Here is a 25,793-nt window from a genome sequence, read left to right as displayed (position 1 = left end):
TCCACTTCTAATCTGGAAACTCCCCAGTTTCCAATTGTGGTCACCACTGGCAAAAGCTGTGGAAGCAGATATTCCCTTCAGCAGAACAGAAAACACCTCCAAAGTGCTCTTCCCCAGCCTGGCTCCTGCAGCTTCTCCTTGCAGCGTCTGTCAAAGTTTTGCTGGTATGCCTCTAGGCCAGTAAGATCCTTCTCATTCTCATCCACAAATCCAGTCATTTTATGTTGGAAGACTGTATAGCCACTTAGCCTTGATAAATCCACATGATTTGGTAAATCCAAATTATTTAGCTTTGGTGAATCCTTCTTGACTGTTCCCTCATGAGCTTGCATGTATCCAAGAATATGTGCTTCATCCACGGTTTTCCCAGAGGTCAAAGATGAGGATAACCAGGATGAAGTTTCCCAGATCATTCCTTTACCTTCCTCTGAAAATGGGTGCAACATTTCCTATTCTCTAGTCATTGGGAACCACCTCTGATGCTGGCGGACAATGGCCTTGAGAGGAAACTGGCCAGCTCAGTACAATAATGTGCAGCCCAGTTGCTCTGAGGGGTGTGGGTAAATCAAGAGCACCAAAAAAGTACTTCAACCTCTGTCATTAAATCATCCCCTCCACCATCCAGCAGCTGGTCCAGCTCTGCTCGCTAAAAGTATCTGATGACTCGTGCTGAATCATAGACTTTAGTGTCTCAGGCAAAGCTACATGAAATATTGTAATATGTTGAATGTCATTCTGTTCCTGTCTGACTGTCACTTTCCACTACTTGTTCCTCTTGAAACATGTTCTGTTTGGTTTTTTTTGGTTTTTTGTTTTTTTTTTTTTTGAGAGACTGTTTTGGCCTGTGTCATTCAAATTCAGTTTGACAACAGAGAGCTTTGTGAAGGATTTTCCTTCTCATTTAAATAATGTTCATAAGTGACTATTTTTAATGCTAGAAAGATACTTAGTTGGTGGAAAATTGTGGTAGTTTCATAAAAATCAACTGAAGTACATGGACTACACTGAAGAGCTGCCAGTCTGGTGGACACTTTCTGAGTGTTCTTCAGGCTACCAGTAAAAATTCAGCCTTTGGAAGAAGGGAGAAAGCCTACTACTGACAACAGATTTTGATATATTCACAATAATATGACCTCAGAAAGAGATAAAACCCTAGTTGTGTCTTGTCCAATACCATTTTAGCTGAACTTGATATATACTGAGCTGATGTGAACTTTGAGATTTTTGAGATTGCATCCCCATGGAGAGACACCAGAGACATTTATAAACCACTGTTCTGTCCCAGAGTGTTTATTCTATGAGATCTAATGAAAACAAAACCCAATAGTCGCAAATGAGATTTTAATTTTAAAATAAAGCCACCAGTTGCTTTCATTATTCTCTGCCAGATAAATGTCAGCCACGAAAAAGTTATTATTCTTAAGAAGGCTTGAGATTCTGAATTTACAAAAAAAATAAAGTAAGAAAGAACCACCCAGCTGAAATCAGCATCACAGATGAAATACACCATCTTGTTCAGAGATATGATTTAGCAGAGGGTTGTTAGAGTTAGGGTACTATGGTTAGGCTGTGGTTGGACTTGATGATCTTCGAGGTCTTTTCCAATTTGGGTAATTCTATGATTCTATGATATTATCCATTCTCCAGGTCCCAATTTCCCTTCACTAGTTTGGCTTCAATACCACATCCTCAGAGATATTAAAGCCTACATTAGGTAGAAACAGGGACATGATTCTTTTCATCCTTCCCCTGAATAAGTGACTGAGTATGCCCCTGTGTTAAACAACAGTGCAAAAGTGACTGTACTCAATTTAAAACATTCCCGGTTGTTTTCTTCTTATGGAAGATCCTACAGAACATAGAAAATTTGCTCAAAGTGTTATGTTAGAATAGTGGAAACTGTTTCTAAATGATGATACATAATCTAAATTCATAATTCAACTTTCTATTTTATCCTGAATCTCAGTTTATCGACATTACCCTCAAGTAAAACACGGTGTATATAGTAGTTCTTATTTTGAATTCATAAAGGGAAGAATTGTATGTTTTCAAATTTTGCTGATTTGGAGGTATTGAGAAAGATTTCATCTGCTGGAGGAAAATCTCTTATTTTCTCTGTGTGTCTGAATGCTATAATTACTTTCTTATGGCTTTTGTTTTGTTTTGTTTTAATATAAGTGTCAGTGTTTATTGTGGAATAAATTTGGACAGATAACTCAGCAACAGATTCTTCTGCCTGTATGTGATTAAATTCATTTAATTTTCAATCTAGGTACCCCTGTGACTGAAGAGATGGGAAGCTGGGGTTAAAAAAAAAAAAAGGAATCCCAATGCAGTAAGCCTCCTTGCTGCAAATAGGTTCTCTAACCCTGTCTGAGCTTCACTTCCCCTTTTACCCTGGCCAGCTGTACATGAGTTGTGTAGTCTGGATATTTATTTTTATTTATTTTTTCTGAATTCTTACATTTTGTGTGTTGTAGATATGCTGTCCGGTTCTTGTGAAGGAGTGGCTATGGGGCCGCATGCACTGAAGAGATAATTAGTTCTTCTTGTCTCAGCACCCCAAAGTAGGTTCATTGGGGTTTACTATGATGAAGAAACAAACCTCCCCTGTAGCAATGGGAATTGAGTGCATCAGGATGCCAGGATTATAAGTGTGTGACATTACTTCTAACAAGCATCTCCTTGCTCTGCTCAAGCCCCACACAGACATGCTGCACAGGTATCTTGGGCAGCACTGTTTAGTGCAGAACAGATCAACTCACTGCCTCCTTTTGGCCTCAGGAGCCCCACACAGGCAGGAGGGCAATTGGCCAGCAACAGCTGGTGTGTTGACAGCAGCAGGTCTGCTGGTTTTTGCATAGGGTCCAAACAGGCAGGAATGGTGGCTGGGATTTAAGACCAGGTTATGGAGTTACACTCTTTCTTGAGGAGGAGATATTCCGACGTCCTCATAATCTAGTGGTTCTAACAGGTAACCAAGGTTTAACAGCATGGCATGGGTAGTGATCTAATTACTATTAGCCCATTGTTTAAAAAGGCTAAGAGTATTAAGATATGGTGGGCAGTCCTGTAGTGTTAGTCTTCCATACTAAACACATGTCACATCAACACTGATAAATCTGTCTGTCCACTAATGCAATTAAGATAACCAGTGCCAAAATAAGCTAAGAACTTACAAGTGCCGATACTGAGCCACAGTTTTCTGTTTCTATCACACACCAGTCAGTAAAACAGCCTTTGAAGTCATACGGCAACTTCTGCTCCCCACCCAGATGTGCAGCAAAGCTGATTGAAAGGAAGGGAGATAAAAGGGTTTGCTTCAGACAAATTAAGAGCAGTACTGTCAGAAAGGACTGTAATAACTTTTTTTTTCTTTTTCTTTTTTTTTCTGTTACTTCTGAAATACTGCTTATCTTAACAAGAGAAAGAGGCTAAGGTCAGGTACCTGATGTTTTACTAGTGCATGACTGGATGTCCCTGTAGAACCTGGTTCACTGGTCTGAAATTAGTTATTTTAAGAAAGAATAATTAGATCAGTGTCTGTCAGAAGGAGTTTGAGTCTTGGAGTGTAGTACAGAGATTTTTAACAGGTAATTCCTGCTCAGAGCCCTTCCTGACATGCTGTTCCTGGCTGAATATAGATATTCAAGAATATAGGCTGAATATAGGCTATATAGATACTTCGGCTTGACTCAAAGCATTTGACTGTGTTCTTAACTTCCTTGTATAAAGCTCTATTACAGAAGACAATCACACCAAAAAAGTTAATTTGAGAAGAAAACTGGGCTACAAAATTTCTTAAGTTTTAAGCTGAGAGTGGATGATATTGCTAATTAGTGGAAAGCCATTCTAAGTAATACAGTTCCTATTATTTTAACTGACTGAGGAGATCCTCACTAATACAAGGACTTCAGTGTATTCTTTAAGTGACTAAGTAATCTGCTAATAATTTCTTAAGATTAAAATAAGCCATAATTAGGAAACTGAAATACTGCAAGCAGATCTTAAATCATGCTCATTATTTTTATTGTTGGCATTCTGAGCTTGTAGCAGTGCTGCATCTAGAGAGAGGGATTAGATTCTTACCAGCACAATGCAAGCTACAATTTCTTCTTTCTTTTTTATTTTCTAATGCATATGCATTATAGTTATGTGTTATAGCCCAGGTGGCTATTGTTAATTGTCATGCCACTTAAAAGTGCACCAAGTCATGGCAGTCTGGCTGTTTAGTTTGATCATAATTGCACTGTTCAGCACAAAGTTTTCCTGTCACCTCTGATGTGCTATCTAGGAGGCAGTCAGACAGCCAAACACATTCTTCCTGTTGGACCAAACCTAACATGGGAAGCAGGTTTTAGATGGAAGTATGCTTAATTAGTAATTAAGTAATTATGTTTCTGGGGCAAAATCAGCCTTTGAGCTTGAAAACTTTCAGCTTAGTGACTCCTAGGGATAAGGATACTTGGTTACCACAGTTACTTAATGCTATGTGTAAACCAATAAATTTGCTATTAATTGGGCCATGCAAAATGCTTATGTAGAAGCTGGGGGTGGGGTCTTGGTCCATTTTTATGGCTGAAGCAGCGCAGAACCTCCAGTGTACTAAGCTGCTTTGGAAAACTCGGCAATGGAAACTGAAAGACAAGATATGGGAGTTTGAGAAAGGCACATATTTCTTCAGCAAGTGTTTATCTGGGTACCCACTACACCACTTAAAACCTACTCAACTGGAGCTTCTCTTCTACAGTTAAGTTTGAGGGTGGCTGTTTTTGTGGTTTACATTCCCCAGGAGAAAAAATAATTCCCCTGTACTGGAGAATTCATGCTAAACAAAGAGCTGTTCTTGCATTTTTCCTCCCACATAAAACAGTCCACACCATGAGAACACACAGGACCTCTCTTGACTCTGCCCAGAGAGTAATATTCAAAGCACCTAATCAAGTACCACCTGCACTATCTACAGTAGCAGCATTGTTAGAAGATAGGCATTCATTGTATTATACATATTAATAAGTACAAAAAACACTGCAACAAGTAAACAATCTGATGCTCCTGATGTCTGGAGGATTTCAAGTAATTAAATACATCCATGCTGCGCCAGGAACTTCACTATCATCTTTCCCATCCCTTTTGAACTGTGAGCCATTGTGTTATAAGAGCTATTTATGCAGTTTGTGTTTAGGTAGAAATTCTTAAAAGAAATGAATTAAAAATTAAGCTTCCTGACATTTCCCTTGACTGCACAGTGAAGTTCCTCCTTGCTGTAGCTTGTACAGAGGTGGTAAAGTACAGCTGTCTGTTAAGACCATTCTTACAGCTGTCTGAAAGCCAAAAGATGGGGAAGAAAACTTGGGTTGCCACGAAGTATTTCCCTTCTGTGCTCATCTCCCAGGCCACAATTACCTGCACTACTTTCAAAAGGAATTTCCTTTTAGGAAGAGACAATATGATTCAGAAAAATAACTTTATTTTCTCATACCTAGTGTTAAAATTGCTTGGAATGCAAGTTGAACTTAACAGAATGTGGAAATCAGCAGTTGAATCAGTAACATTTATACATTGCTGCAATTCTTTTAACTTTTTGAGAGTGACCTTTTTGAGTCATTTTAGTTCCAAAAGCAAGGCTCGTGGTACAGTAAGTGTAAAATTACAACTCTTATCAGGCACAAAACTGAAGTTTCCCTGAGAAGATATAACTAGGAACTAATATATAAACTTCTTATCACATTACCAGGGAGGGTTTAAGAGTACAAAAGCAAGGTTTTTTTTACAAAAATAGAAATACAAATCCTTAATATTCCTCATGAAGATTTTCAAAAGGACTGAGAATTACACATAGCAGAGCTGCAGCAGTTGTATTTAAGTTAAGTGATGACCTTTGGCTTTATATATCCCCTTTTGTTTAGTTTTCAAATCAATTCATTGTTAAGTTCCTGAGATCTTCCAGCACTAACATGAACTTCATGCAGACCCGCTGCTGCTTCCTCCTGTTTCTCCTCACTTCTCCTTTTTAGCTAGCATTAAATTCTTGGGAAAAAATACCAACAACTCAGAAATAATCACGAGCAACATTCATTTTCCAGGCATTCAACAAACAGTTTAACCCCAGGAAGCCCTCTAATTATACCATAACACATATTGAGTTAATAAATATTCAAATTAGTTGAGCTTCCAAACACTACTGTCTGTGATTTTGTACCCAAGTTCCAAGCCCCAGCGTGCAACATAAGGCATTCTCAGCCTCATTTGATGTATGCCTTCTCTCCTCCTCGTCAATGCACAAAAAAGGGCCACATCATCACTATACCAGCGTCGTGATAACCACCATTCCCATCACCACCACCACCAGTGTTGCCTGTAAAAATTTACAGCTGTATGTTATTTGGACCTGTGTTTCCTAACTGGAGCATGCAGTATTTCACTTCTTTTGCAGATACAAAGCTTTGTGTCGCAAATATCCTTCCAAACATTTCACAGCAAAAGGATCAACGTCAGTATCAAACTTATTAGCAAAGAAGTGGTGGTTTCGCAGCATCCAGTTCAGGTCTCCTACCCCAAACACACAGACAGATCGAACATGAACTCCATTGCATGGTGGGTAGGGCGCACCTTTAGACACATCTCCTTCAAAGTACTGCCACTTGACAAACCTGGCCAGTGCATTCATGTCAGAAACATCATACTTGTCACTAGAAGAAACAGCACCTGGGACGTCAGGGATTCTCTGAATTGTTGCCCATAGGTACTCATCGGGGCTGTAAGTGTCTTTTGCCCACTCAATAAATTTGAGGATTTTGCTGTTTTCTAATACATATTCTACAAATCTTCTGCTAACTACAAAGTAGGCACTGCCAGAAAAAATTGGAGTATTGAGAGGTGGTAGTTGTTTGTCTATACCTGTGTTTTTCACTTTACCATCAACAATCTCATAATGTTTTTTCCACCTTACTTCTTTATAAACAGGCATTTTTTCTGTTTCCAAGCTGTTTTCACCTTTAAGAGCTTTTAATTTCTCTACTATTTCCTGGTTGGTCTTGATAGGAAAGTCCATGCCACAGAGGTTTATTAGATATTTCCAGTTTGAACTTCTTCTATAGAGATCTTTCATGCAGTTAATATCTGCCTGCACCCTGCTCCATGAAGCATACACAACACTCTCTAACTGGCTGGATATGAAGACATTATCAAAACAGGAAACTATCCCTTTCACAGCTGTAAAAAAAGATTCTGGAGATTTTCTGTCAACATGGATGCAGTAAAAATTCTGAGGAGCATAGATTGATCTCAGAAGTCTGTCAAGCATCTCAATTTTGTGATAAACCACTATTGAGTAAGCAATCGGAAATTCTGCTTCTTCACTGCTGAGAGGTTCCATAATGTATTTCCTCATTTTGGTGAAAGAGGCACAGTCTGTTGTCATGTTTATATAGTCACTGGTTGTTAGCTTGGGACGTTTCTTAAATGACACTGATAATGTCTCAAGCTTTACCTTTTGAATTTCTTCTATATCACCCTCCAGTATCTTAGTGCAGTTCACATCACCAATAGGGTCTTCCTTTGTCAGCTCTAGATGTCTTCGGTTTATGAAGTTTGCTTTCTGGTTAACTTTCAGAACTGAAATGATTACTAAAATCAGAGTTAGGCCCAAGAAAAGTCTGAAACGCGAGTTGTGGAAAAAGCGCAGTTTCCTTTTCAGCATTTCAAACACCAGGTCGCTTTGCAGGACTACAGAAAATAGCCCTCCACTCTGCTTGTATCAGCCTCAACAGCTTCAGAAAAAACAGTTCATGGTTTTTGGGAACTTGGAGCATTTGTCAAGGAGATGGAAGGAAAAATCCTAAAATAAAATGAAATATCATCACTGCTGTTATCATCATATCATAGTATCATAGTCTCGTGCAGTTTGGAAGGGACCTTAGAGATCATCAAGTCCAACCCCCCGGAATTCGAGCCTCTGTGTAGCAGAGCGGCACTTCTACCACTTGCGCCACAGGGGGGATTCGAACCCAGGGCCTCCAGTGTTGCAAGGCGGCATTCCTACCACTTGCGCCACCGGGCACACAACGGTGTTACTAATATTTCTTTAAAAGATAAAGGGATAATAATGGCATTGCTATGCACAGACTGTATAGAGCAAATATTTCAAACAAACATTTTTTTTACTGAAGATGAGAAATTATTAATTATTATTTTCAAAAAAAAGGGAAAAGAGTGAAAATACAGCTTTCATGTAACATTATTTCCTATCTTTTATCAGCTATAGCACTAAGGACAGAGATGTAAGTTTTGAAAGAGAACAGAGCATGTTTGACTGCATCTGACAAAATTAAGGCCAGTAAGTCAGATTTGTTACTGAGAAGCAGTGTTTGATGTTAATTCACCTTCAGAAGGAAACAAGAGCATTTCACATCCAGTTTAGCAGTGGTCCAGATTGCATCTGTATCAACTTTTAACTTACCAGTAATTTCCTAGATGCTACTGAATGCTATTGATAATCCTTCTCCTCAGTGGGGAGACAGTCACAGAAGACTTCTAAGACTTTTACGCGAGGTGCACTCTCTCCAGCATCCTTGATCTTAGAAATACTATTAGGAAAGAGATGATGGAAAGAGGAGAAAGAAATTAGTAAAGCACAGTTTCTCAGCTTTGTGAAAGGTGCTGTAGCTGAACTTCTGAAGTACCTTTTCAAGGTAAAAAGGCAGTAGTTACTACCTATCTCTAAAGCTGATTTGTGTTAAGCTCATGCCCCTCTTTGTGCTGCATTACCATTGCCTAGACACTCTCCATTTTTACTATTGAGATGTTGCTTTTGATGTTAAAACACACAATGCAAAGCTGAATTGCATCAAGATTTATGACTTGCCAATCCTATCTTCCTCTTCACCTAGAAATGATACATTATTTGTGTTGGTCCTGCTTCTGTTCACACAGTGCTGAAACACTTCTGTTCTGCCAGCACCTCTTGAAGATTACGCCACTGCAATCTTGAAGTGTTAAAGGACTAGTTGTTCTTTTTTTTTAAACCTAAGTACCACTTCAAAGACTGCTCAAAGCCAGGACATTCTTAAACAATTTACACTGCTACACAAATGCCTTTCCTGATAACAAATTCATTATCTGAATAATCCAGTGCAGGTCTGAATTTCAAGCTAAGCTGTAGTTGCAAAAAACAGTATAGCACATAGCGAACATGTCCCAACATTTTGGTCTGCAAGTTAGTGAGTTCATGACATCCTCAGATTGGAGAGTTTGATAGCTCCTTTAGTTTTTATTACTTTCGATTCACTTTTTTGTGCTCTGACTTTTTTCTCCAGCTCTTAAGAGTAACTACTTCCCAAAATAATTGATAAGAATATTTGTTTAAGGAAGAGTGAACTGTATCCCCTTTACAGCTTTACTGTAAGCTCAGTGTAAGATTTATTATTATTATTATTATTTCCTCTTTTCCTTATAGTATCCCAGTATTACTTTAGCTTTTAATTCTTAAGCTGTGGATTTCAACTTGATTTGAACTCAGAATGTATGTGTAAAAATCTGAGATCCAATACTACAGAGCTTTTTGACAGCAATGATGCCATTGGGATGTGCTACGCTTTGGGTCCATAGTTGTGCCTACACTGCAAACTGACTGGGGGAATTGATCCAGGAGGAGACGGTGGATGGACAGTGCAGAGCACTGTAAGAATGTCTAACACAGCAATAAGGATAAGCAATATTTTCAGTCAGTACTATAACTAGGAAGATGGATATTTGTTCCAAGTTGGTTTTAGGTGTGCACTGATGTCAGACTGGAAGAACTAACATTTAAACTCTTAATGTAAGTAGATAAGAGAACCTGTGTACAATTGCAGCTGAAAGTATCTAAGCACTAAGTCTCAGACTTTGAACTTTAATTAAAATAAAATGAAAAAAGAAAAAAGAAAAAATTGGGGAAGGGAGGAGGGAAATTCCATAATCATGAAAGTTAGATTGTGATCTAGCATCAAACAGTTTAAAGTAACTCTTTATGTGCCTTATAACTTACTGCACACTTGCTTACTTGATGTTCTTCCAGTTCTGACTGGCATATCTGACGCAACAAAAATAACATTCATAACAAATGAAATTAATAAAGGAAGGGGATTGAATGTACCCTCAGTAAGTTTGCAGAGGACACCAAGTTGGGAGGGAGTGTTGATCTGCCTGAGGGGAGAAAGGCACTATGGAGGGACTTGGATAGACTGGATTGATAGGCCATGGTAAACTGTATGAGTTTCAATATGGCCAAGAGTCAAGTCCTGCATTTTGGTCACAATAACCCCAAGCAACTCTGCAGGCTTGGGCAAGAGTGACTGGAAAGTTGCCTGATGGAAAGGGACTGTGGTGTACTGATGGACAGTCAGCTGAATATGAGCCAGCAATGTACCCCAGTGGCCAAGAGGGCCAATGGCATCCTGGCTTGTATCAGGAATGGTGTGGTGAGAAGGACTAGGGAACTCATCCTGCCCCTGCACTCAGCATTGGTGAGGCCTCACCTTGAGTACTGTGTTCAGTTTTGGGCACCTCAGTACAGAAAGGACATGGAGGTGTGTCAAGGTTTTGTAATGTTGCTGTCAATATTCCACATCATAACATCATGTGCAGTATAGATCATTAAAAGGTTCATACTCCAGTTCTGTGGAATAACGTCCCAAATACTCAGCTCTCAGAAGAAAACTACATATCCCAGGGGACGTCACGGCCAGAGACAGGTCACAGAGGAGGACATATATAATCTCGCTCCCAGGCTGGAGTTCTCTCTCTCTTGGACTTTCAGAGAGTGGGAAGTGTTCCAGCTGTGTCGCCTAGAGTTCACAGTAGGCCTCTCGGGTTTTGGGGACTCTCTCTCTCTGTTTTGTTCAATTTATTAGCCTCAATCATATTGTATTATATTGTGTTATCTTGTAGTCTGATAACATATTTAGTAAAATAGTTTTCCTCCTTAGATTGCTGCCGCTGTTCTCTTTTCCCATTCCCCTTTTCCCTTCCCTTTTGACCACGGGCCCTATGGGGTGGCTGCCCCCTGTCATGGGCGCAGGTAAATCTAGCTAACCTGTGACACTGTGCCAAAGCAAATCCAAAGAAGGGCAACAAGGCTGATGAAGGGCTTGGAGAATGTGCTCTATGAGGAGAGACTGAGGGAGCTGGGGCTGTTCAGTATGGGGAAGAGGATGCTGAGGGGAGACTTTTGCTCTCTTGCAATACCTGAAAGGTGCTTACAGTGGGAGTGGCGTTGGTCACTTCTCACTGGTGACAGGATGAAGGGAAATGATGTCAAAGTGGAGGTTTAGGTTGGATATCAGGAAAAACTTCATTACAGAAAGGGTTGTGAAGCACTGGAATAGGCTCCCCAAGCAGGTGGTTGAGTCACCACCCCTGCATGTGTTTAAGAACCATTTGGATGTGGTGCTCAGGGACATGATTTAGTGGAGGGTTGCTAGAGTTAGAGTAGTATGTCTAGGTTGTGTTTGGACTCAATGGTCTTTAAGCTCTTTTCCAACCTGAGCAATTATGATTCTACAAAGGAGACCAACAGTGTGGTAGTCACCATAATCTCTATCAAGAATGTATTTCCTTAAGATGAAGCTAGTAATATTGGTTAGCCTTAAACTACTGTTCAGTTTTCTATGCTTACCGAGTTAAAAATGAAGTATTTTTATAACTGAATTTTTAGCTGTCAGAAGCTGGAATTTGTTTCTTTAGAATGAGAGTTAGCATTGCTACTTTATCATATTCTCAGTCTATGTAGGAACACAAGCATTATCAAATAACACGCTTTATAAGGTTTGCCCCTCCTCCCCCCCATCCTATATGACGCAGGGAGTAAGAGCTACCATAACTAGAAGCTACCATTGTGATCTCCACCTCCCATGATTCCAAAGAATAACATTTACTATGAGGATCTTCTTATGCAATTGAATACAAGGTAAAGAAATTGTTTCATAATAGTCATCTATACCCAGCTGGATGCAATTCCTCCATTGTTTTATGCTCAAAGCAAATGAAACCTGCATTTCTTTTGCACCAGAGAGAGGGACCTGTAAACATTTACAGGTTAACAGAGCTCTTATTTTCAGGTGGAGTTTTTCCCTGCAGTCAAATTTCTCTCACAGACATACTGCTGCCACAGAACAGACTTAATAAACAAGCTTCTTTTTGTTTATGCTTGCAATTTCTTACTAAAGAGTACTAAACTCTGGTCCATTCTTCGCAAATGCTGACCTTTACAGGGCTAGGAAAGATTTGTTACCTGTTACCTAATTTGTCACCTAAATCTATTTTAGAAAGAGTTTTCCTGTTTTAGAAAGATTTACAAGCTTAGAATGCTCCCTAAACCAGCTTCAAACTGCATACGACAAAGGTTTACCATCTTCTCTTCTTTGGGCAGTTCTACTGTGCACAGTGAAGAACACAGTGCCAGAGATACAACCTCACACCAGAAAGAGCAGGAGGTTTGAACAACCACATATAAAAGGCTTCATACCACAGCTCTGGACTTGCTCTCAACCAGGATTTAGTTTCAGAAGTGGACTTAGCTGTCATGGTCTGATGATTTTTGGTTACTGGTATTCCACATAGTAACATCATGTAGTGCACTGGGAGTTAAAGTGTCAATGCTCCAGTTCCGGGTACCTGCCCGGAAAAGAACTACATTCCCCAGGGGGCTTTGTGGTCAGAGGGGAGATAGAACTCCTGGCAAGGTCATCTGATCAGGTTTTTCTCTTCACGCTCTTCTCCTTCACCTCTCCCGGCTGCTGCCTGTCCTGACTGCGCGTACCACTTCAGTATTACTGTAAGGCCTACAGCTTTCAGATACTCTCTCATTACATTTATTAGCTTCAATTCTAATTATATTGTACTATAGACTGTTATCTTGCATTCTGATATCATAATTAGTAAATTAGTTTGTTTCTCCTCAGATTGTTGCCGCTGTTTTAAATTATTTTGGGGTCCCCTGTTTCCCTTTTCTGGAGGTGCAGATTTTGTGAAATCCCTCCACCCCACTGGTCATGGAACCAGGCCCAACTAGCCTGTAAAACGCTGACATTGACCCACTTCAACCTTCTACATTTCCTCTACATTCAAGTTTGTGTTTTTGATGTAACTGTTGATCAAAAGGGAAACTTACAACAGTTGCTAGTGTTGGAGGAACTGGTAGAAAGGTTAGATGCCTGCATCACTGCTTCCTGACAAAGTTACTCTTCAGTGCCATGTAGAAAGAGTAAAATACAACTAAACAGAATGCACCAGGTCATTACAGCTTGATATTTACTACAGACTATTGGACATTTACATAGACGTCTGAGAAGAGATATTATTGTGCTTAGTTTCAGTCTTCTCTTCTGACACCTGTACTGTGAGGGCACATCGCTTGGATCAGCTGCATCTGCTCACCTGTGAAACAATTACTCATTCCCTGCCAGTCTGGCAGATATTTTGGGAAGAGGAAGTTCAGATCACATTTTTATATTAGTGTAAAGGTGCTACTGTAAAAAAATCTGGCTTTGTTGGTGATGCATTTACCTGGTTACTATATAACTACTAGCACAACAAGCATTACTGACTGAAACAAGTCAGAAAGAGGCTGTATGGGCACTTGTGCAAGTGAAGAGAACTGGGAATAACCCTCCCCAGGGAAAGGCTGCAGCCACAGCCAGGATGGAGCAGCACTCTTTTAGCCCAACTCAGTAAGTGATTTCAGATAAGTATATCTTCACCCACCCTTAAAAGCAAACATAAAATCCCACAAGAAATCTAAGTCTTCAATAAGAATAAAAAAAAATCACCAACCCTCCCACCCTCCCCCATACACCTCAAGACCCAACCCAAACACTCTTAGCAAGATTACAGCTCAGCTCTGAGGGACACCTGAAGCTCATTTAAACATTTTCTGCAGACCGCTGGCTTGGAGCTGCAGCAGCTAATGGCAGCACAGCCAGTAGAAACACAGTACCTGCACTGTGTGACACCACTTATGCAAGGGGGATTTTGTGATGGTGCAGAACAAGCACCATGATGCTATACCAGCCCTGCCAACAGCCATGGAGGAGCCAAGCCTGAGTCCAGCAACAGCAAGCCCAGCCCTCTGCTACCAGCACAGCAGATCCCTTTGGCTATGCTTTCACAGTAGGACTTATCTGACACAAATTGCTTCTGGGGTAAGGTACAGTTCCCTTCCTACCTGTACTATATGCGCTATCCATACCCAGCAGCTCCTCACTCACCTTGATGTAAGAGCAGGTCTGATTAGCCTAGCCTTAGGCAGATTCCTGCTGCCCACTGGCAGGGCCCAAGAGTCTTGACAGCCCCAGCCTGCCCCCACCCCAGGAAGACATCAATACAGGGAGGAATGAAGAACCACCACACCTCAGCTGCACACCTAATAAAGTAACGAGTTGATTATGAAACTGCATCCTTAAAAAGGGGGAGGAGGTTAAGGAGGAACAAAGGCAACACAGTACATGAGACCTGGACAAGTGAGTTTGGAAAAGCCTACCTTAACAGCAGGGTTTCAGAGATCTAGCTGATCACACCACCTGCAAACTTGGGTTGCTGGTTTGGACTGAGGCTTTCATGTTTAACTGATAATAAGGCTGAGAGTAGGAGGCTTGTCTTTCCCCAAACTAAGTTAAAAGCAAGAGCTGCCTCTAATCACATTCATATCAGGGTGGAATTGCTCTTGGGGAGTATTCATTTTGCCCAAATTACAGTCCTTTGACTCCTATCTTCCTCATTTTTCTAACAGAGGCTACACACAGTTACCACTCTGGAAAGAATGTGGAGGTCTGCACAACAGCACCATTCTGCATCCCCCCCATGGGAGTGTAAGAGTGTGTGAGGATTTGTTAAGCACTGCATTGTTAAGCCTTGTTGCCAACCAAGAACACAGCACACAGATTGCCAGTTCTGTATCACAGGGCCTTACTCTCCACAACCAATTTAATAAGGCAACACATAGCTTAGAAAACAAACTGAAACCAAATGCTAACTATATATATATATATTGTATATAAGATATTGATAAATATTTTTATGCTCATAATTATTACTGCTTTTTGTATTTTAGAAAAAGCAAGTAGAACTTGCTATGAAATGGTACACAGACCCTTCTCTTGATGACAAGTTCTGGTGGCACAGGGGACAAAGAACGAAATGGCTTGTGATGTTGGTACTTCAACCTTTGCTCACAGCAGTAGAGAAACTGTTGAAGCAAGATGCTAAACATCAATCCAGCAATGAAACAAATGTCTCCAAAACACACCACGTGCCAATACCAGCACCAGAAGCAAAGGAAGGGTCTAAGGGGAGAGTAAGATCTTACTCTGGGGTACCTGAAGTGTGAGAGGAAGGCTAAGATCTGGGTAGCACCACAGAGGATGGTAGAAGACCAAAATCAGCTACACATAGGGCAGACAAGACCTTTCTGGTCTTTTGTATCCATCCGTAAGGCCTTAGTGCCTGTCACAGCTTTCCCAGGCTGCTGAGCTAGAACATCCCTCACTGCCGCTCTCCACTCCTCCTCCTCTCTCCCTGCTCTAAAGACAGCCAGAGGAAGCAGATGTAGGTGCTTCCCAACCTGTAGTTACTTCAGTGACATACATCCAGTTGCTTCTGGCATACAGCTCTCTAGAGATCCCAGAAGCACAAACACGACATGTGCCTCTAATTTTATGTCCCCAGATAAGTCAGCTTTCCATCCAAGACTTACTTCAGGTGTTTGAAATCTTTCTGGCAACTGCACTACAATCCTAAGTGCAGTCATGATTGGAGTTTTTATTTTTGTGGAAACCTTCTGAAGTAAGCTGAGTGGAAAATGTAGTGCTGAGTACACCCATTTCTGAAGTGTCACTTGGGATGGGCCACAAAACAAGTAATCATTTTGATGGGTGGGGAGTCAGGGGCAGAACTGACTAATTTTTTTCCTTTTTTTGCTTCAATAGGAGGGGAAGGAGATACAAAGAGAAATGAGTTGCCCATCAGAACAGCACAGAGCGATGTCATCTGGCCCTTTGCTCTTCACTTCTCCCACTCAAGTTCCACCCGAGATATAGAATCATACAACGATGATGGTTGGAAAAGACCTCTAAGGTCAGCTCAACAGAAACTATGCAACTACTTTGTGACACTTCAGCAGGAGGTTCTCCACTTACTGAAAAGTGGAGAAAAGTCCTTGAGTTTTAACAGGGCATACCTACCATGCATCAAAGCATGCATGACCTACAAGAAGTTTTTCACAATTAACCTGCTTCCATTCAGACTCAGCTATGCAGAGCACTTGTTCTGAAGAGGAAGTGATTTTTAAAACCATAAGCAGGTTTGCAGGAACACCAACATGCCCAAGGACAGACTGCGTAGATGTGGGGTTATTGGAAGGCCTGTGCTATACACAGTGGAGACACATTTACTCAGCATTTCCATGGTATCAAACAATGTGACCTTAAGTGCAGATCTGCCCATAACTGAATGAACACCCACATGTTTATTCCATTAGTTTTCAGTCATATGGAAAAAGAAAAAAATGGAAAAACAAAAATGAAGCACTGGTCAGAAGCAGTACACTGGTCAGAGTATTTGGGCCACTGTCAGACTGTGTAGGGATAAGACCTGAACACTGGTAGTCATGCCTGGGCAGCAGTGGAGCTGCATGTGGGTGCAGAGTCATTAACAATACTGTGCAGAACATGGGCTTTGTTTGTTTGTTTGTTTGTTTTTTAGAGATACCTGTAAGACATTAAAAAAAAAAAAAAACTAAAAAAAAAACTAAAAAGAAAACAAAACACAAAAAGGGCATTTCTTTTCTATATATAAAAAAGGCAATTTCTAGTGCTTTGTTAGTTTAGAAGACAGCTTAGCAGACATTGCTACACCTACCACTACCCACACACTGAACGCTGAGAGTAAAGAGAAGCAAAGGCAGCTTCTCAGAAAGAAAATAAATAAATAAAAATAAAAATTGGTGAAAATAAATTCAAAAGCACAATTACTTTGAGATTTTATGTTCAAATGTCAGGCATCCGGCACTCTAAAAACGACCTCTTAAAACAAACAGAAAACAGTTAAACTCGCACAGACACTGAGTGTATGAAATGGTGTAGAAAAAAAGATGTAATATTTGGTAAATTTTCTATTAATCTCTTGTCATGTATATCTTGTCTGGTACAGAGTTCTGAGTCTCCCATATGTGTTCACTGAGCACAACTAAACAAAGAAAAGCCATTTCCCCCACACAAATACTTTTAGTGAGCCTAAGACTATTAATACTGGAGGAAAAGAAAATATGTTTTACCTCAAGGTAGCTGACACAGGAGTACACTCAGAAATCCCAACAAAAAAAACCCACAAACATCACACAATCTTATATTGCCCAGTTTAACACACTGTGGAAATGTGTTGTAGTTCATGTTGGCTGCCCTGAAGTGAACTGTATATATATTTCTTTCATTTTTCACTTTAAAGCAGGAGCTTTAATTTTCCCTGCAGCTGAGTAGGTCTGCAGTCCTTGTGCCCGCCTACAGTGCCTGCTAACGGCTCCCTTGTGAAAATACCGTATTTCAGGATGGAGCAAGCTGGCAGATGCTCTTACTGAGAAGGCATTACCACCTGTTAAACCTAACCTGAATCTAAAAGGGGAGGGAAGAAGTTATCAAACTTTTGAGTACTTTCATCCTTCTTCAAGAACAACAGTTATAATATTATTCAGAGGAGATTTTCTTAGCCCTGTTCCGAGTGCAATGCATGCATGCCTACAGCTACATTTCATTAGCAGCACCAGCAGCAACAAGCGTCCCTTGAAAATAAGAGATCCCTGATAGCTGCAGCACTAACGCTGATCAGCATCATGCTCTGGTGCACAGATTTAGCTCTATTGTGCAAGCCAGTAAAATAGCATTTCCTGGTCTTAGTCCACAACTATTAAGGTACTGTATGGTTTTTTCCCCCCTCCTGTTCACTTCAGGTGAGATGAATTTAATCTTACCTGAAAGGCAACTCTACACAAGAACACAGATAAAAAATAATGCAATCCTTTGTTGTCAAGGGACAGATACTACCTAGAAAGTAGAATCCACTGCAAAACATACAAAAACATAAAAGCAGTACAAACTATATTTTATAGTGCTCTCCCAGGAACTTCTGAACAAACGTAAGTGGAGAACTTACCAGGCTGTGTCAGGTTTCAAAGGAAAGCCAGGAGAAAATTATCAGAAAAACAAAATTGATTTTTTTCATACAACTAGTAGCAGCTTTTCTGTGTCAGTAAAAGACACAGTGAACAGGATTTTGCTCAGCAAATGGTTGCAATTTCAGCAGAGCAGACTGTAGATCCTTAGCATGTATGTTCCCCAGTGCATTTCACTGGAGTTTAGAAAAAGAGTACAGACTTGGCAAAGGAATTCACATTTTTTAAGTAAGTTTTGGCTCTTATAGCTTCAGGAAAGGAGTATTGCCCTAGATAATTCAGATTCATATGGAAGAGATTAATACAGCTTACTGATGTTTACTGTAGGCAGAGTTGTGGATCAAAAGAGTATTATTTTCTACTGTATACACCTACTTTCAAAAGCAGTGTACCACTGTAGCTGAGCTCCTAACATTGTATTATTTTTCTCATCAGTTTTCAAGTTGAAGTCGAAGGACTGAAATGTCAGATTCCTCTTATTCTGCCTCCTGAGGGCTGTCATCTGCCAGCTCTACAGTAACCTACATCATATTCCATTAAAAAAGAAATTTAAAACTGCAGGCCCCCAAATGGCGATTCCCTGGTGCTGCCACTCCTCTTTCTCACAAAGAAGTCTACTTTTCTGAGCAGCCCTGAAAGGGGGCAAAATTCCAAAGCTCAACTGAGCCTTCCGTCAGAATTCTGAGCTCTCCCACCCAAACTGGGTCACAGAAGACTATTTACAAACTTCTAAACAGATTGCTATTCCAAAATAAATAAATAAATGAAAATCGTGTTTCTTCAGGGCTTTCCCAGTTCTAGCAAATTAAGAAAAGCCACATCCTAGGACTGCAATTCCTCAGGAGCATAAGATGTTCCTTGTCCACACCAACAGATTTGATGCCAATCCAGCAGCAACCCAAGGCCAGCAGCCCACTTTGGGCTGCTCTGCATCCCATGGTGGGGCCATGGGGAAAAGGCAGAGGGGGGAGTCAGAAAGAAAGAGAGAGAGAGAGTGAAAAAAAAAAAAAAAAAAGGTAGAAAAAAAGTAACAGGGAGATGAAGAGAAGGGAGAAAGGAAGACGTTAATGAAATAATAGGAAAAAAAATTAAAAAAGGAGAGAAAGAAAAAGAGAAAAAAGTAACAAGCGGAGAAGAAGAGAAGAAATTAGAGGAGAAGAAAGAAAAATGAGGGGAAGAAAGGAGAGCGAGGAGCAGAAGGATGAGGATTGGGGCGCACAGCAGCTGCGCCTCTCCTGCCCTCTAGAGCCACACCTGCCCGGGATCTCCGGACACCTCGGGGCTGTGAGCAGCTCGCCCCGCACCGCTGCCGCTCTTCCGCTCACCCACCTGCGCTGCTGCCGCCACGCTCCCGGAGCGGCCCCGCGTGTCTCTGCGCGGCACTCCTGCAGCAGTCCCGGAGCCCGGTGCTTACCTCAGCGGCCAGCAGCGCTGTGCCGCCCCGCCCCGCCCCCTGCAACACCTCCCCTCACAACCGCTCGTCCCGGCATTGAATGGCGTCCGTCTGTCCGCCTGCCCCCTCGTTGGCTCCCCCCCGACGGTTCCGAGCAGCTTCCCCGTAGGGGATTTTGTACTTTTTATGTCAGGCTTCCTCTGTCCGCGTCGACGACGTTCAGCTCCGCGTTAGGAGTCCGCCGCAGTAATGGCCCGCAGCTCCGAGGTCTGCGCAGGGGGCGGCTGCAGGGTCACCGGAGCAGAGCCGGGCGAGGGCGCACCCCAGAGCCGCGCTCCTGCAGCGGCGTCTGCCGGCCACGTCCTGTCACAGAATCACAGAATCACAGAATTGTAGGGGTTGGAAAGGACCTCTAGAGATCATCGAGTCCAACCTCCCTGCCAAAGCTGGCTCCCTACACCATGTCACACAGGTAGGCATCCAGGCGGGTCTTGAATATCTCCAGAGAAGGAGACTCCACCACCTCCCTGGGCAGCCTGTTCCAGTGCTCCGTCACCCTCACCGTAAAGAAGTTCTTGCACACATTTGTGTGGAACTTCCTATGCCGTACTTTCATCCTGTTACCCCTAGTCCTGTCCCCACGCACTACTGAAAAGAGACCAGACTCACCACTATGGCTCCCACACCTCAGGTATTTATAAACCTGGATCAAGTCCCCTCTCAGCCTTCTTTTCTCAAGGCTAAATAGACCCAGTTCCCTAAGTTACTCCTCATAGGGGAGATGCTCCAGACCCTTCACCATCTTAGTGGTTATATCGTGCTGAGCAAGGCTCTGTCGAGCCAGCCGCGGCGGCTAAGGGGTCAGAAGGAGCCCAGTGTAGAGAGGGGAGTGGGGCTGGGAGGGAAGAAGACCCGCCTGGCTGGGGAGCCCGTTCCAAAACTGCAGCAAGCGTGTCTTGTCTAGACACGCTGTGTCTAGAGTGAGGAAAACTTGTATTAGTTTGTGCAGTCTGATGTCTGCTTGAAGATAAGTGTATTTCACAGGGTTTGGAGAGCTGTGAAATATGAAGGTTGATGTCAGATAAAACCTCTTAATACATCATAAGCCACCCAAGGACTTCTTAAGAAGAAAACAGGAAATTCAGTAACATCTTCTGCACTAAAAGAACCCAAACGTGAATGCTGCATCCTGCAGCAACTCACAATGCTTGCAGTACTGAAGAATCCTAGGAATCCCTACAAATAGGCATTACCTGCAGTGCTTTGAGGTCTGGGAGGTCCAGGCATGCTTGAATGGTCTGGTCACATCTGCACTTGTAAGCAGGGTCAAGGAGCTGATAGCTAACCAGAAACTGAGATTGATTCCCAAGCTGGCACTAGGAGACAACAACAGGTTTAGTGGGAGTTGCTGCTGAAGGTGGCCAGTGAGGTCAGAGGCCTGGGAATGTGCTGCGAGGCCTGTAATCTGCTTCTTCATCAATACATTTTTTTGTGTTTATGTGTGTGTAACTATTTGGCAGTCCTCCCCTTCTCCTGACAGATGGGTTACCTTTCTAGTGTGTCTGTAATTGATAGGGCTGAACTTCTGATGGATGGCAGTATTTCGAGGTCTTTTTTAAGGAAAACCAATGGCTGGTGAGATTCTCAAGGGAGTGAGAAATCCGGAGTTAAGGAGACAAAATTCCCTACTTTTTTTATTTTTTATTTTTTTTTCTCCCAAGGACAGTAACAGTCTGTGATTACAGCTGATGACTCTCTCACTTTGTTGGTTTTGCACGCAGATATTTAAGTTGGAGTAATAAGAGAAGTTACAGAGCAAATAAGTATTGTACTTTTGTTCCAGTGTCTGCAAAGCAGCGCTGCAGCACCGCTGCAGTACAAGTAGGTGAACGTCTAGTTTCATGAGAGTGAACTGCTAATCTCTGGGAGCAAAAGTTTTCATTCATCATTTATCATTTCCTCTACCTTTATTACTCACACAAATACAGAAGCAAAGAGATGTGTAGGACCAAAGTAAGCAAAGAACCAGAGATTATGCTGTATCATAATCACTGCAGTAACAAAAGGTACCCTCTAAAACCAGCTCCTAATGGAAGGGGAAGTAAGCATCGAAGTCGTTACTGGAAGCAGTGATTTCAGATAAGTATCTGAATTTCAGAAGCAGCTTTTGCTCCAAGTTTTCCACAGGTAGAGAGTAAACTGACATGTTTAGAACAGCCAATCTCTTGCCATGCTGGCAAAGACTCATCATTTGTTTATTGAAGCTTTGTGAAATTGCAGTGAATGTGTTTTGGTTATGGTTCCTTTCATGTATAGTTTCTGTCAACTGATCCTGAAACAAAATGGATGAAGTGTGTTCACACCTGGTTTTTCAGGTTGGAATGCATGGATGATGATGCACAAGATGCACCTCTGCAATGGGATAGACAGCTGAGAGATGCAACTCTGTGGCAGCTGTGAAACAAAATAAAAAGAAAAAAGTGATGTAATTTGAATTTGTGGAAGTATTGATTAGGGAATTAAATGAAACGATGGAAAGTGTGACAAAATATAAGCAAAAGTGGGGGAAAAACAAACAAACAAACAAAAATAAAACCACAAATGAACCTGTCAAAAATGTGATAAATTAAAAATGTAAGTTTTTGTCTTAAATCTTGACTTGTTTGCATCAATTCTATTTGCATGTGAATATTTGATAGCCATGGTGATGCTTGGCTACTCAGTGAGATTAAGGCATATGAAAAAAAAAAAATCAGTTTCAAGAGCAGAGTTTTCTGTGCCTGGTTTCTGCACCACCACTTAAATACAACATGCAGGGTGACAGAAGGAAGACCCCATGGCTAACACTCTTTAACTAAGTAAGCCTGAAGCCCATTGTAGCAGCTCTCCTTGGAACAAAGTGTCTTCTGGCATGGATGAGTGCTCATACGCCAGGTATGAGCCCCGCTTGTGGCTAGAGCTCAGAAGGGAAGGTCATTTTTACTTCTTCAGAATTCCTGCAATACTCATTAGAAGTAATCTTTAAAGTTACTCACCCTGGTTGTTGTGGGTTTTTAGAGGTTTTTGTTTGTTTGTCTGTGTTCTTTTTCTGAGTCATACTTTTTGAGATTCAACTTTACCAGGTGAGTTTAAAATAAATTTAATATGAACAAAGTAGGCCTGTACAGGTTGATTGAGGCAGCCTAGAACAAACTTCTCCCAAGACACTGGCTGGCAGTTAGTACTAATTATGGAATCAAAAATAGGAATTGTGTGAATTGCTGCTTTGAGTTGCTGAAAATGGCTATAGAACATACATTTAGGTAAATTAGAGTCTTCTTCTTGCAGCATCATGGGGGTACAGCAAACAAGTGCCTCTCTTGTACCACTCTCATCCTGGTGGGCTGCCACTCCCACCTGGCTAATCTCACTCCCCTCCTCAGCAGTAAAGAGAGTGAAAATATGAGGGAAGGACACAGAGATATCACATACCAGTTGTGCCAAAACTCACCCTGCTGGAAACAAGATGACCCATTCTACCCCTGTGGGCAGTCAGTCTAACTGTGCACTACCTTCATGAGAGTACCCTATACATGATTCCTGAGAAACTGAAGGAGACCTAAATACTGGAATTTTCTATTACTTCTCTAAGTTTTTTTCAGTAATAGACTGTGTGCTCCATTCTCAAAATTGCTACGCATGTATTTCCAAGACTGTATTTAGCTTGTATATTTAGCACACGTGAACCTGCAATGAGAGTTGTCCACCAGTGTGTGATCTCATTACAACCTGTGTGACACTTCTGCATGTTTGGATGTCACATATTCATATAAGCTGAATATGACCATATAAATAACATCCTTTTGTTTGTTTGTTTCTTTGTTTTAATATCACTGCATACAACTACCCGTGGAATAGATGGCTGTTGGAGTCAGTATCAGTATACTGTATTGCAAAGGTATACTCACCTTTTGAATTTATTTTTGTTTTTTTAAGAGTTTCATCTTTGGCCACAGGCTTTTGCAGATGACTTAATTTCTTGGAAATGTGGTATTTTTATCAGAAGGATGGATACTTCTGGGATGTTTACTGCAAGCTTTGTATAGTCTTTCACAGTATACTTTCCAAATGAATCCCATTGAATTTTGCAGACCTTTCCAAATCTGTCTTGATTGTCCTGTCCCTAGGAGTTTGTGGTTTGGCCATGTAGCCCATTATTATTCCGCCCTTGAGGGTAAATATGGGGTCCTGATTACAGGCTGGTCTATTTACATCCTGCAATTTACCACTCCTTTTATTTCTGTAAGTTTAAATCTGGCTTATATGTAAGTATTTTCTTCACATTTGAATGTCTCATGTCTGTCAGAGGCAGACGTTAATCTGGAGTTTCCCTAAGACTCCTTTCTAGATTAAGAATACTTTCTATCTTAGTACTGTTTGTCACAGCAGTTCACTTATATATCAATTACTGAAGTATTCAAAAACAAGGGGAACAAACAAGGAAACAATTCTTTTTCTCATTTGTTTTCACAGTTCCACTGATCCTTTCTACAGGACAAAATTCCTGGAGGATTTCTAATAATTTTTTTTCCAGTTTTTCTTTCTTTTCATGAGTCCACTCCTATTGAGTAGAGTTCCCTGGTGGTAGTAGATAAGTATTTAAAAAAACAAAAGGCAGGAATTGTTTACCTCTTGGTAATGAGTTACAAGCGCGAAACTTGTAAGAAAGAAAGCTGAATTCTCTAATAAGAACTTACATGAACACTTTTCTCCAAAAGGAATTTTAGCACTCAGAACGAAACACTTGAAGAATGCCACACCTTGTTAACGCAAGGAGGACCTTAGTTCTGCAGATCACTTCTTGAAACAGTGAAACAAATCTACAGCAGAAAGAAGTCTGTTAAAATACATGAACAAATATACAAAGAAACAAGCAAGCCTGTTTTTCAAGGAAAAAATGGGGTTTGCACTATGCTGTAAAAATGTATTAGTGAATAATGTCATAAACAAATATTTTGGTATAATTTTGTGTCCCAACTTTCTGACACATTCCTAAAACTCATCTCTGTGGCTCTGCTAGGAAGTAGGAGTATTGCCACCACAAGGAAGAGAAATTTGTAATGCATTCTCAGAAAGCCTACGTTCTCCTGTTTAAAGACTTTCATGCTGAAACATATTTTTGTTTAATCCATGTATCTGACATTTTCTTTACTCTTAAAATATTTTGAACAGCTATTTGGCATCTCTCTATTCTGTACAACAGTGTTCACCAAAACAGATTAAACCAGTATGGGAAGTATGTGGAGCAGGTTTTAATTTACCAAGATTTCATTGAGTATTCAGACACAGCACGCTCATCCCCACGTTGTCTAAATTACATAAAATGAATATTGTAATCAAGTGTGATGCTAAAAACTCATTCTCAAGTAAACAACAAGCTGTAATGGTACAGACTGACACAACAAAGATAACAGTCACTCAAGCCATTTATTTTTATTTTTATTTTTATTTTTATTTTTATTTTTATTTTTATTTTTATTTTTATTTTTATTTTTATTTTTATTTTTATTTTTATTTTTNGATTTTGGTTTTTATTTTTATTTTTATTTTTATTTTTATTTTTATTTTTATTTTTATTTTTATTTTTATTTTTATTTTTATTTTTATTTTTATTTATTTATTTATTTTCACTATTCAGAAGTGGAAAAGATGTGTAAAAAGATCCATAGCCTTTAATTTTCAAATATGAAGCCAGAAAAAAGAATGAGAAATAAGCATAAGTTGGAAAAGCTCTACTTATTAAATAAATACTAAGAAGATCTCATACTAATGCATCTTGAATGTAAGCCTTTGAAGGGGGGGGTGGGAGGGAAGACTTTGTAATGCAGATTTTCGAGTGAGAAACCAGAACCCGCACCCATTGGTGTGAAACCACCACAGTAGCGTATGAATTAGCCTCCCACATTACTGCCAACAGCCAGCTCCCATTTTCCATCAGGGAACTTGCTGGACAGTAGCAGATATCGTGTGGTGTGGAAGTTATAGCAAAGTTCCACACTGGAAGGAATACTGTAAGACAAACTGGTGATGCAAAAGTGAATGGAATAAGGCTGAATCTCAGTTAGAAAGCAGAATCTTCTGGGTGTAGCATACTAGACTCAAAGCTTGAGCCAAACTATGTATTCTCTTCATTTGTAGCCCGGTGTTTGGCATTTCCCATGT

General features: G+C 40.7%; 1 protein-coding gene across 2 annotated transcripts; it reads right to left on the bottom strand.

Annotated features, from left to right (window-relative positions):
- Window positions 1-1,324: 1,324 nt before the first annotated feature.
- GCNT1 (glucosaminyl (N-acetyl) transferase 1) lies at window positions 1,325-19,862 on the bottom strand. Of its 2 annotated transcripts, none has more exons than XM_015849170.2 (3): window positions 19,774-19,862; window positions 8,462-8,588; window positions 1,325-7,840 (listed from the first exon to the last, which is right to left on the bottom strand). In XM_015849170.2, the coding sequence occupies exon 3, from the start codon at window positions 7,700-7,702 to the stop codon at window positions 6,422-6,424; it is 1,281 nt and encodes a 426-aa protein (XP_015704656.1). In that variant the 5' UTR covers window positions 7,703-7,840; window positions 8,462-8,588; window positions 19,774-19,862; the 3' UTR covers window positions 1,325-6,421. The 2 variants fall into 2 exon arrangements, with proteins under 2 accessions (XP_015704656.1, XP_015704655.1); XM_015849169.2 differs by lacking the exon at window positions 19,774-19,862 and adding an exon at window positions 19,529-19,618.
- Window positions 19,863-25,793: the final 5,931 nt, after the last annotated feature.

Source organism: Coturnix japonica, chromosome Z (genome assembly GCF_001577835.2).
Source record: "Coturnix japonica isolate 7356 chromosome Z, Coturnix japonica 2.1, whole genome shotgun sequence".
Lineage (NCBI taxonomy): Eukaryota > Metazoa > Chordata > Aves > Galliformes > Phasianidae > Coturnix > Coturnix japonica.
Note: the sequence above shows the minus strand (reverse complement) of the source record. Positions and strands in the feature narration are given on the sequence as shown.